At 44.7% G+C, this 13,023-nt stretch overlaps 1 protein-coding gene across 2 annotated transcripts in view; it reads left to right on the top strand.

The window, feature by feature from the left end:
• Aldh18a1 (aldehyde dehydrogenase 18 family member A1) overlaps window positions 1-12,502 on the top strand; it is a 41,372-nt gene extending 28,870 nt beyond the window's left edge. For both annotated transcript variants that reach the window (XM_026394807.2, XM_026394808.2), the window contains 7 exons: window positions 632-852; window positions 2,907-3,044; window positions 5,262-5,457; window positions 5,544-5,665; window positions 7,859-8,045; window positions 8,952-9,047; window positions 11,550-12,502. In XM_026394807.2, the coding sequence (XP_026250592.1) occupies window positions 632-852; window positions 2,907-3,044; window positions 5,262-5,457; window positions 5,544-5,665; window positions 7,859-8,045; window positions 8,952-9,047; window positions 11,550-11,731 (1,142 nt within the window). In that variant the 3' untranslated portion in view covers window positions 11,732-12,502. The remainder of the gene's footprint in view (window positions 1-631; window positions 853-2,906; window positions 3,045-5,261; window positions 5,458-5,543; window positions 5,666-7,858; window positions 8,046-8,951; window positions 9,048-11,549) is intronic.
• The last annotated feature ends 521 nt before the right edge of the window (window positions 12,503-13,023 follow it).

Genomic DNA, 13,023 nt, shown 5'->3' with positions numbered 1-13,023 from the left:
CTGGTTATAAAAATAATTCACTCATTATAGAAAACTAAAATACAGAAAGATAAAATAGGGATCATCACTGTTCTTGCTGCCTTCTGGGGGTCTCCCTGTGCACACGTAGAGATGCACTGTTTGATAAATAGGAGTGTTTCAGCTGGGGATGCATTTCTTCAATCCCTTGTACCAATAAAACAAAAAGGAGTGTATCATACATGCTGTTACAGTTTGCCTTTTTCACAAACTGTACCCTAGATAACTTTCCATGTCAGTTAGCACATGTTTATTATTTATGGTAACTGCATTGTAGCCCGTTGTTTGCATTTTTAGGTAGAATGCACTTTCTTGCTATTATAGAAGGATATTGTACATATCCTTATCACATGTAGGCTTGCTCACACAAATGACAAATTTCTGAAACTAGGATTGCTGGCACAAAGAGTATTGATGCATGCACCTTTACATGATGATATGTACTGCCACACTGCCCCCTGGAGAAGCCATGTAAACTGTATGCCACACATGTGACATTGCACAGAAACAGACATGATCAATGTCACATGTTCAGTAAAACTCAAGACATGTCAGTTGGTGGCTGCAGCCTGCAGATCTGCTACTTCATCGCATATCCCTGATACCTTTTCAGGGAGACTTGCAGCCCCTCTGCTAAAGCGTCTAAGCCTCTCCACGTCTAAACTGAACAGCCTGGCCATCGGACTAAGGCAGATCGCAGCTTCCTCGCAGGACAGTGTGGGACGCGTTTTACGCAGGACCCGAATTGCCAAAAACCTGGAACTAGAGCAAGTGACAGTCCCAATTGGTGTTCTACTGGTGATCTTTGAATCTCGCCCCGACTGTCTACCCCAGGTGTGTGACAAAGGCCTTGCCAATGGGGGTGGGGGTTGGAGGAAGCATGTGTTTTCAGTACTGGAGACAAGTTTCCCAAAGATAATTTGTGTGTGTGTGGAGGGTTTTATTGGGACCCGCCCCCACCCAAAAAGATAACTTTTGAGATGTCCAAGATTTATGTCCTTGATTGTTCTGGTAACCCCAAATTAGGTATTCAGAGGTTCATTTTACAGTTGAGGAAACCAAACCTTATAAAAGCTCGTGTTCCTGTGGCACTTGTAAGAGAACAGCTGTTACTGGAGCCCAGAGCAACCCACTGTATAACAATGCGAGAGGAATTTCCAAAGATGTTAGCTCATGGGGCACTTTGTTCTCTGACCGAAGGCTCCTGCTAGCCTGCTATGATCTATTCTTCTGATAGCTGGCCTTGCCCATGTGAAGGCCCTCATTATCAGTGACACACATGTCTTCCTGTGGGTATACCTCCTAGAAAAAGAACTTCCAGTAGTTAATGGAATCTGTAATATAAGTCTTTAAGGAAAGTTCAGAAAGTGGCCATGCTGGGAAACACAAGGTGGCATTAGAGAGCAGCCTCACTTGATTTTAATTCTCCCAGAAATCTGAAATGTTTCCCCACTGGATGGTCAGCAGTATGATACCAGCTCTTTTGTCACCCTATCCCCAAAGTCTCCAAGGGAAATTCTAATTTAAGACAAAAAACCAATACCTATATGTATAAAATATTAGGGACCAGGGGGATCCAGATATTCTGTGGAGGGTACTCCCTGACATGACCTCAGACTGGTATTTAATTCGCTCATCAGAGTCCTCCAAGTCACGGAGGATACCACCCCTCTGTTCTGTGAACAGAACAGTGGTGACCGCATAACTCACCTGTGATATTAGAAATGGGTCCCAAGTCTTTGTGAACTGTGTTCACCAAGTGTCTCTGCTTCTTCTCTTCTACACAGCTAGTTTTTTATAAAAAGTAAGCTTTCCTCTCACTGAGGCTCCCCACCTGGGATCTTAACCTATATGGTAACACAGACTCGATGAATCCTAAAAATTATATGCAGAATGCCCCATGTCAGTGCATTTATCTAGAGAAAGTTTACATAACTTTATTAAGGACCTATGAGCAACATAAGCAAATAAAAATGGTTTAAGAACCCCTAATCTGGGGCTGGGGTTGGGCTCAGAGGTAGAGCACTGGCCTACCATGCATGAGCACTGGGTACGATTCTCAGTACCACATAAAAATAAAAAGAAGATATTGTGTTCACCTATAACTAAAAAATAAATATTTTTTTTAAAAAAAGAACCCCTAATCTGGAAATTAACATGGTCAGACAAGTTTTTTAGTAAAGTGCCTTCCTGCTTTCCCTACAAAAGCAGGAAGATTTTCATTCATTCCATGAGAATTCAGAATATTAAGCTTCAGGCTTAGGATGATCAGGTCAGTGTCATCAACTCTGCTTTAATAAAGAAGCTACCCTCCTCCTGGATGCCCTAACTTCCTACCCAGACCCCAAACAGTATGTGCTTAGCAGTCTCTGCTGTTGCTGTCTGAGGTTGGCAGGAGCTCTAGTCTTCTCTGAGGTTCCTAGCTTGAGCCATTTAGAGCCCTCAGAACAATTCCAGAGCTGAGGTGCTGCCCAACCTCAGTTTGAGTCAGGTGGAGCAAGCATTTCCCTGCAGAGCCAGCTGAGCACACAGTTCTTCACAGTAGCCAGAGTTGGGAGGCGGGCTGAGTGACTGGTCTCTGAACTCAGGCTGCATTGCTGGTGGTGCTAGGGAAGCCTTATCATTTGGTTCCTAAGATCCAGGTGATTTGGCTCTGAAGTCACCACCTCAGGATGGCTCCCAGCCCTGCCTTTTATAAATTACACGACCTCGGAGAGTCACCGGGCTCTCTGGACTTCAGTATAAAGTGACATAAAACAGGTATTTACTTCGCTCAGATGTGAAAATGAGAGCATAGCTCTGAAATGAAGTGCTCCAAAATATGTTAACATTACTGTCACTCTTGTTTTTTTTCCCTTTGATCCCCTGCTCTCCCTTTTGGTCTGCAGGTGGCAGCCTTGGCTATTGCAAGTGGTAATGGCTTATTACTCAAAGGAGGGAAGGAGGCTGCACACAGCAACCGGATCCTCCACCTCCTGACGCAGGAGGCCCTCTCAATCCATGGAGTCAAAGAGGCCGTACAGCTGGTAGGTCCCTGGAAATGATCCAGGTGAGGCCGTGTCAGATTGGTGGGAGTTTGAAGCAAAGCTTGGGCCCCATGGAGGCAAGACACTACTATAGGAGGCTTGATCGGAGTGGCAGCAGGTGCTGTGAGCTTGCAGACATTTGGCCATTACAGTGGCTAGATGGACCAGGTAGACTGCCAGTGGCTTGGGAAGGCCACTCCCATCAGATGTGTCCTGGCACTCCTGGTTTCCAAGAATGTCAATTAGCCCTCTTTGTTTGGCTCATGGAGAATACCAGTCCTAGAGTGTGAGGCCCCGGTTCTTCTCATTGCTGTAATGTAAGTCAGATGAGATACATATGTTATAAACTGTCATGCAGCATGTAAGAATGAGATCATGCTATTATCACTACCATCATCATTTTAACCAACCATTGTCTCCCTCTCTTCAGATATCAAATGAAGTTTGACAGTAATTGCTATAATTCATTGAGTACCTACTGTGTGTAAGGTACTTTTTATCTATTATCTTTTTTAATCCTTACAACAACCCTATAAGGAAATTATCATTCATTATTAGGCCTGTTTTCTAGATTGGAAAAAAGACTCAGAAGTAAAGGAATTGACACAGAGCACCCAGTCTATGATAGAGTAAATTTGGGGACTGGGTTGTGGCTCAGTGGTATAGAGTACTTGCCTAGCACGTGTGAGGCACTGGGTTTGATCCTTAGCACCACATAAAAATGAATATATACAAAAATATATTGTGTCCATTTACCACTAAAAATATATATATATATACGAAAAAAATTTGGACTGAGACCACCTCCAGATCCCTCCCTCTATCCATCAAGACCCCCTTGTTCCAATATCCCTGGGTTCTGTTGGCCACTGGGAGAATGTCTGCAGACCTGCTGCATTGCGTGCTCAAGAATGAGAATCTGGGTTTGTCTTACGGCAAATAGATAGGTGGAAAGAACACAGTTCCCAACTCCAGCACATCTTGATCTAGATCGATTCCCTCCCTCTTTTCCTGTTGATGTGTAACATACATGCAGTAATATATATATCCTGTTATGAACAACTCTGTGACTTGATCCATACATGTACACATACATGACCTCCAGATGTAGCACACTCCCCAATATCTCAGAAGGCTCTCTGAGATTCCCAATTACTATGCCTCACTCTCAGTACAAGGTAACCACTTTTTTTTTTAACTTCTGTCACATTTAATTACCTTTACCTATTCTTGAACTTCATAAAAATGGAGTCATCTAAAATGCTCTTTTATGTTGTGTGTCTTTTGTTCATCGTTATCTCCTTGACTTTCATCCACATCATTGCACCAAGCAGCAGTCTCCCCTCCTTGTAGCTGTGTATTCCATTTACGTACATATACTACAGTGTGTCCTTTCTTCTGTTGATGAATATTTGGGTGCTTTCCAGTTGGGGGCTATGCAGAATAAAGTTGCTGGGAGTATTCTGGTACATATACATTTATGTTTTTGTTGTAACGTGATCAGTTGGATGGGGTTAAAAATCAAGAAGAGAAAGCAAAATGCCCATTAATCTCAGTGTCCTGACACAAGCTGTTTATAATGAGTCCAGTCTGCATGCCAGCAGAAAGGCTATCTGCAAAAGTCCCAGAGACCTGTGGCTCCCTAGCAAGACACAGCATTTCCTCAGAGCAGCCATTTCCTTTAATAACCCTCCTAGCCTGGCACCCTCTGTACCACCTTGAATTTCCACAGATAGCATAGTACCTCCTCTGGCATCTAAAAAATTATCTGCTCTGTATTATGGCTGTTGTGGCCTACTCCTGCTTTCCCTATAAGACTCTGAGCTCTGTAAGGCACAGATTGTTTGCTGTGTGCTTTGTAACAGAGAATGTAGCTCCAGGTCTGTAGTTTTTGCTGGACAGTATTTCAATTCCCAATGTCAGATATTTAAGCTTCTTTTCAGAGTAAGTTTTCCCAGCACCTGGTTTGGTTCTCAGGGTATGCAGACATTTATGTATAAAAAGGGAAGCTGCTAGGCTAGGATTGTGGCTTAGCGGTAGAGAGCTCACCTAGCACGCGCAAAGCCCTGGGTTCAACCCTCAGCACCACATACAAATAATTAAAATAAAGGTATTGTTTCCAACTACAACTAAAAAAATTTTTTTAAAGCGGGGGAGGGGGCTGCTATTCCTATATTTTGTGTGGCTAGACAATGTCTGTCTTTATCTTACTTTCAGGTGAATACCAGAGAAGAAGTTGAAGATCTTTGCCGCCTAGACAAATTGATAGATCTGATCATTCCACGTGGCTCTTCCCAGCTGGTCAGAGACATTCAGAAAGCTGCCAAGGGGATACCAGTGATGGGACACAGTGAAGGGATCTGCCACCTGTATGTGGATTCAGAGGCCAGTGTGGATAAGGTCACAAGACTGGGTGAGCCGGATGGGGTCTCCTGTGTGGTGAGGGTGCGATCATTGTGGATCACATTAATTAGAAGTAATTCTTTACTCCTCTTGCAGTCAGAGACTCTAAATGTGAATACCCAGCCGCCTGTAATGCTTTGGAGACTTTGTTAATCCACCGGGATCTGCTGAGAACACCGTTATTTGACCAGATCATTGACATGCTAAGAGTGGAACAGGTAAACAGACCCACAGGACTAGTAGGTTACCTCCCATTCATGGGCCAGACCAGGACCAACTGCCATACCATTTAAGTCAATTTAGGAAACAGTACTTTTGAGTCAGTGCTATGTCTAAAGTGGTATGCTAAGTACAAGGGTGAGTAAAACAACCCTGCCCTCCTGCAGCCCAGTGGGTGGACCAGACCTCTGCACAGGTAGCTATATTACAAAGTGCTGTGTTCCTTGCCGAGATAAAGACGGACCACATGGTAGTGTGCTGAGTAGACACTTTTTAGCGACCTTTTATTCAATGGCAAAGTTTAAAGTTTGTTTATGTTCTTTTTTGGATTTGATTTGAAAGGTCATGCAGAAATGTTTTTAAACCAAAACTTTGTATATATTCACACACCTACATGTCTTCAGTTACCAATAATGATATTTGGAGTCAACAATTTGTATAGTGTCCTCTCTGGATTATGTTCCTATCTTGTCGTTAAGGTTCGAAACAAACCAAATCCAGTAATTTTCAAATATAAATTTATACTGTGTCCTAAATTCATGATTGCAAAGTAATGGAAATTCTCAAGGCGAAATGGGCAATCTGTTAAACTTCCTGCATGGATGCATTTCAGCTTTGATAGCCAGTGTCATGGTGCTCTTTCAGAATTGCATAAGCTTGCACAGCCGGAGGGAAGGTGCCTGCTGGCCTCGGTGGCTTTGACCCTGACGTGTCTCTTCCTTCCATTTGCTGAAAAGGAAGATTCCAATCTGTTTATAAATGTGGCATGGTCCCAGTTAGAACCTGAAAGGATTGTTTTGAAAATGAAAATGCACCCTACAAAGTAAAGGGGAGTTAGATCACATGATAGTCGTGTTACAGTGCTTACTTTACATTAGTGGACTGTTTGATTGGATGCCTATGGATGCCAAGCACCACAGTGATTTGGATAGACCACAGGAAACACTCCTTTGGCCAGGACTAAATCCTCCTGGTCTTTATGTGGACAGACCCTTGATACCTTAAGTCATCAAAAATGAGGATTGCCTTGAATCTCCTAAAACCCAGATGAGTCCATGTGTATACTTCCTGCAGCACCTTTATATGCAGGCAGCAAACCCAGTGGGGTGACTTGCTCAAGCTCAGGGCTCCTGTCCCTGATGAACATGGTTTGACCCAGTCCTGGAGGACATGGGGTCCCAGATAGGAAACCATGGCAAGACCTCAGGAGCAGTGAGAGCAAGACAGATACTACTATTATAACAGGAGCCAAGGCAAGAGCCTGGCCCTGGAGAGTCAGAGTATATACCCTGTCCCAGGTGGTCTCCGAGAACAAGGCCTAAGTGGGATCAGACTTGTCCTGGGACTTTAGTGACCAGCCTCGGAGCCTTACATTCTACTAACCAAGAGCAGAATTAGTGCCAGAACCTGGGGCAGAGACTGACCCAGTCAGAAATCCAATAGAGAAGCTGGGCGCAGTGGCTCATGTCTGTAATCCCAGGGGCTCGGGAGGCTGAGGCAGGAGGATCACAAGTCCAAAGCCAGCCTCAGTGAGAGCTAGGTGCTAAGCCACTCAGTGAGACCCTGTCTCTAAATAAAATACAAAATAAGCCTGGAGATGTGGCTCAGTAGTTGAGTGCTGCCCCTGAGTTCAATCCCTGGTACCAAAAAAAAAAAAGAAAGAAAGAAAGAAATACAATAGGTAACCATAGTTTGCAGTACCAACAGAACCCGAATGCTCCTTACCTCTAAAGCAAAGCCACCCACCCAGACTTCTCCAGGGTGCAGTGAATGGAAATGTGTATGTGATGCCTCCCTCTCTCCATACAAGTTCCAGGCCTAGTTCCCACATTGCAGGGAAGGATTATTATAGTTAAGTGCTCAATTTAGTAAAATGTCAGAAGTTAAGGGCTTGTGTCCATAACCCATTCAGTGCCTTACACACGCTTAACACTTAAATGTTCCCTACTTAAATCCCTGCTCAAACCTTTCTCAAGGGCCCTTTGCTGGCAAGTGGCCAGTCAGGCCTTCTGAAAGCAGAGCTTGCAGGGCGGGAAGGCAGAGCCACTTCTGTCCTCCAGGCCCCATTGCTGCTTGGGCTGTGATTTTTCCAGGCTCTGTGATGTTGCACAGACTCATGCTGCTATTTGATCGTATTGCTTGCTTATTTTTATTATTTTTACATTGTAGTCCCTGCCCTTGCTCTATTCCAGGTGAAAATTCATGCAGGGCCCAAGTTTGCCTCCTATCTGACCTTTAGTCCTTCAGAAGTGAAGTCACTTCGAACAGAGTATGGGGACCTGGAATTGTGCATTGAAGTGGTGGACAGCGTCCAGGAAGCCATTGACCACATCCATAAGTATGGCAGCTCCCACACGGATGTCATCGTCACAGAGAATGGTCAGTGTGTGGGTGCTTCAGGCATATGGTGTCTGCTTTATCCCCTTTGATCTCCAGGTGGTCCTGCTCCTCTCATCCCTGGCTCTACAGGAAAACAATCCACAGACTAATAATAATCCTTGCACAGGCTGCATTTGGGGTGCGCTGAGTGCTTTCACATCTGTTAGCTTGTTGCTTTGTCACAGTGGCCCAGTTGGCAGGGGGCAGGGCAGAGATGATCAGCTCCGGTTTAAAGACTGCTTACCCTGTTTCAGAGGCATTGTTGTTAAATCCATGCAACCATCCTACCAGGTAGTTAAGAGAAACCCATTTTGCAGCTGAAGAAGAAATCTGGGCCCACTCATTCATTCAGTCCACAAATAACATTGAGAAATACTTCTAGGTGCTGGGCCTGGAGGCCCAGTGGTGAAGGGACTTGTATGACTCCCTGAGCAATTCATAGCTAGTTTATTGGGGATCATAACCACACTGCCAGTAATGACAGCTAGGCATTGGGATGAGTGCACGCAGGTGCCAACTCAGTTCATCATATCAAGACCTTGTGAGCCAGGTGATGTCTTTCCCTTTTTATTCAGGTGCAGAGTTGTTCAGACACCTGTTCCAGGTCACACAGCTAGTGGGTGTAGACTTATGGTTTAGAGCTAGGCAGTCTGGCTGTGGAACCTGTGAATAGGGACAGACTATGGCAGCACCGAGGCAGAGCTGCTTGGGAGATCTGGATTTAGCCCAGTCTGTACAACATTGGCTGATGGTGCTGACTTTCCATTGTTCTCTTCAGAACCTTCACAAGCCTGCATGTTTAATATGTGAAGAAAACACCTGGGCACCTGGACCCTGCCCAGATCTGTCACTAGGGATGTTCTCTTTGGGCCATCCTAACTCAGTTTCTCTTTGTTTACCCTGCAGAAAATACAGCAGAGTTCTTCCTCCAGCATGTAGATAGTGCCTGTGTGTTCTGGAATGCCAGCACCCGCTTCTCTGATGGCTACCGTTTTGGACTAGGTAAGAAAGACAGGTCAGGGGAGAAAGGAGTCACTTGTGAATCACTGTATGATCCAGAGATCCTGGTGAGGTGGGAGAGACACATCCCCTTTACTATCACAAAAATGAGCAAGATAATAGAGACAGATTAGTGGTGAGGTGAAGAGAATCATACAGGCCACCCACCCTGAGTTGATAGATATCTTCTGCTTTGGCATTTCACATGTTAAGAAAACGTAGGTCCTTATATTTCTTTTTCATAGATGGGGAAACCAAGAGTCAAAAAATTGGAATAACTTGCTAATATTCAGATCTAGACCTTAATATGTGTGAGTCCAAAACTTGGTGCTTCCATTGCAGTACAGGCAGACGTAGCCTGCCTTTGCGTAGGACATGATAGATGAGCATGCCACGGTCCCTCGAGAATACCCCATAGCAGACTTATCATTTCAAAGTGACACAGCCAGGTTGCCTAAGAAATAGAAACCACAAAACAGGGCAAGAGAAGGTGCTGGTACCTGCACTGAGCCTAAGTACCAGGCCCACTCATTCATTCAGTCCACAAATAACAAATATCAAAAAGAGACAGGTCGGGGCTTAGTGGTAAAGCACATGCTTAGCATGCACAGGCCCTGGCTTCAGTCCCCAGCAGAATCTGAAATGAAAATCTTTAGAAAGACACCCTCTCTCTAGTTCCATTATTTATAAACTCTCTAGTCCTCTAGTGTGTGGGTTACTGGGATGGTCTCTGGTTTTCAGGAATACCATGATAAAGAACTACACTGAGACATTTATGACACATTTTCTGGATATTTGAGAATTATTTCAGCCACTTAAAATGTTTTGCCTGGTGCATGCCTATAATCCCAGTAGCTTGGGAAGCTGAGGCAGGAGGGTTATAAATTCAAGATCAGCTCAACAATTTGGCAAGGCCTGAAGCAACTTAGCAAGAATCTGTCTCTAAATAAAAAGTGAAAATGGAGTGGGAATGTAGCTCAGTGGTAGAGTGCCCCTGGGTTCAGTCCCCAGTGCACCACCACCCCACCCCACCCCGGCAAAAAAATTAAAAACCCAAACATTTTAATGCCCCTGAACTTTTAAAATAAATGACCTGCCTGGAAAATTAGTTGTCAGCGAATTGTTAAACGTTATTAAAGGGAATTTTTACTTAGTTTTTTAGTCATTAGATTCATTATTTTTAGATCCCATTTCTATCATGTTGGGGTTTTGATTTAATTATCACATCACTTACCCTGAACTTGTACCCCGTGTTCTTGACAAAGAAATAGCTGCATACTCTTAAGGGCTGAGTTCCCCAGCATTCAAGTAAAATCCAGGGTGAGAGAGGAGTAAAATTCCAAACTCCAGTTGAGTTAAACTTCTGTGAACTGCCTCAATGCTGGTGACAGTTGTTTACTGAGTGCTTACTACAGGTCTGACACCATGCTAAGTGTATTGCAGGCCTTATCTCACTTAGAACTGCAAAAGGGTATCTGTTGTGTTCCTGCTTTTCCAAATGAAAAAGAACTGCAGCATGAGAGACAAGTTAGATAACATGCCCAAAGGCCCAGAACCTGAGTCCTGACCCACTCTCTTTGCCTCATCCAAGCACACCTCCTCAGGTCTCTGCACTTGTTCCTCTCTCTCTGCCTGTAGCACCTCTCACCTGCTGCTCCCCAGCCAGCTCTTCATGGTTCAGGCACCTCCCTGTGGAGTTTTTCCCTGACCACCTTACACAGCATGTTCCCAGTCCTGCCATTAAGTCTTTGTCATGGCACCCCTTGCTGCACTTGAGCTTCATGTAAGATTATTTACTGAGCTGCTTTTTGACGGCCTTGCCCACTAGAACATCAGCTTCACAAAAATAGAACCTTATATTTGTTATTCACCACTTTATCCCCAGGGCCCAGCACAAGGTCTGGTACTTAATACATGGCCAATAAAGTTGCAATGAATGAGGGAACCCTTTCTCCACTGAATACAGTGCAGAAAACCAAGCCAGACCCAGGAAAACCTCTGGTGTTCTCTTGCTCTAAGTTAGGAATAGGAAGGAAGGGAAATGAACAATAACTTTTTATGTGCTCAGAAACTGTCTAATGAATGTACTGTTAGATGGGAGAGCTACTAAAAACCTAAAAAGTAAGGGTACTTTTTAGGATTTAAAGAATATTTGGAGAGATGAAACCTCCATACTAAACATCGTTGTACACTCAGAACATGCCCAAATCTCCAAATATGGATAGATAGATAATTCAGATGCTAAACTGACAGTGGAGATACTTTTAAATGTTCAAAATGCCATAGAGATCAAGAGAGGAACTCAGAGGGGGGTGCACCGTGATACATGGTGACTATAGAACATTCTGATGGAGTGGTGGGACTGCAGCTGGCCTGGGAAGGATGAGTCAGGAGTTGGCAGATAGAGAGAGGGTGCCCGGTGAGGAGAATTAAGTAATGTGGGTCTGGTGTTGACAGGAAGCGGAGGCTGGGAAAAGGGACTCCTTTATCCATGCTTTTTTGCAGGAGCTGAAGTGGGAATCAGCACGTCACGAATCCATGCCCGAGGACCAGTAGGCCTTGAAGGACTCCTTACTACTAAGTGGCTTCTTCGAGGGCAAGACCACGTGGTCTCAGACTTCTCAGAGCATGGCAGTTTGAAGTATCTTCACGAGAACCTCCCTGTTCCCCAGAGAAACACCAACTGAAAAGATCCAGGAAACCAGGAACAGTCCAAGAAGTTGTCACAGTTCCTCCAGCCTTAAGAATCTCTATGGAGAAGCCGGATCCTGTCTCCCATTCCCTAGAAGGGTCTGCCATTGGAAAGTACACCTAGATGCTTCTGGGCTCAGTTGGGACTCTCTGTCTTGGCTAATGTTCATGTTTCCATCCCACTCCTTCACTAAGGAAATAACTGCTACAGATAAGGACTTGGCTCTGCCTAGTCTAGCTCCCTTCAGTGATAGAAGCAGAGGTGCAGTTTCCCCCTGTGAACAGCAAGGAGAAACCCTGGTTGCTTTTTATCACCTCAGTGAGGTAAGGTCTCCCTTGGCATGTGGTTGGTTCTAGCGCCATCATCCCTAATCCGTCTTTCCACACTTCCTTGCATTTCTCTCATACATAGTCATCTTCAAAAAGAAAGACTTGGAATTTTAGAAAAGGGGCAGCTCTTCTTTAAAGCATTCTCATCAGAAACAAGATTAAAATGGACTGGAAAAACTGGCCTTTTGTGTGCATTTGTGGAATAGGTAAGTGAGCATTGCAGATACCTGCAGCCTGTCCCTGTACTGGAGGTGCACAGAGCCTGCAATACAGTGGAACCTGAGTGGCAGACAGGAAATACAAGTTTCAAGATGTTTCCACCAAGCAGAAGGAGTATCTGCACCAGTTATGCTTGAAATTTTTATATGACTAATTTTGTCATCCTGTCCTTCGCCCCCAAACAAAGATTAGAGGATTATTTTAATACTTTGGATTCTTCCCTCTTTTTGAAAAATAAAGTTCTTATGAAAAGCCTGGGTGCATGATTAAAATTTTCTCCCTTATTTGTCCTCACTCTCTTCTTCTCTTTTCCTCCCGTGTGACCTTCTTGCCCCTATTCTTAGGCATGCTCTGTTCTCTGGAAGTTGGTTGAGGAGACAGGCCAACTGTCTTGGCAGTGTCCAGGGCAGCTGCACAGGCAAGCCCCCAGGAGAGAGGGTAGGAAAGCAGAGAGCAAGCCTCAAGAGCTCAGAGGCTGGGTGGTGATGGTCTGAAGTCGGTGGCTGTGTACAGCATGGGCATTCTTTTGCTGTGTCACATCCCACAGCAGCCTCTCAGCCAGCCGGGGTCCCAGCTGACATCCTTAGTTCACTATGGAGGTAACTAAGTTTGCCTGCCTCTAGGTCACCTGACAACTCTAATTCCTCCCTCTACCTCCTGTCCTTAGGGTCCCTGGTGCCCAGCAGTCTGCACTTGAAAGATTTCTTGTCTCAAGGGGGTTGGGGACCTGAAGAAATAA

This window comes from Urocitellus parryii, chromosome 5 (assembly GCF_045843805.1).
Source record: "Urocitellus parryii isolate mUroPar1 chromosome 5, mUroPar1.hap1, whole genome shotgun sequence".
In the NCBI taxonomy this organism is placed as follows: domain Eukaryota; kingdom Metazoa; phylum Chordata; class Mammalia; order Rodentia; family Sciuridae; genus Urocitellus; species Urocitellus parryii.
The sequence above is the reverse complement of the archived record's forward strand: the minus strand, read 5'-3'. Positions and strand labels throughout refer to the sequence as shown.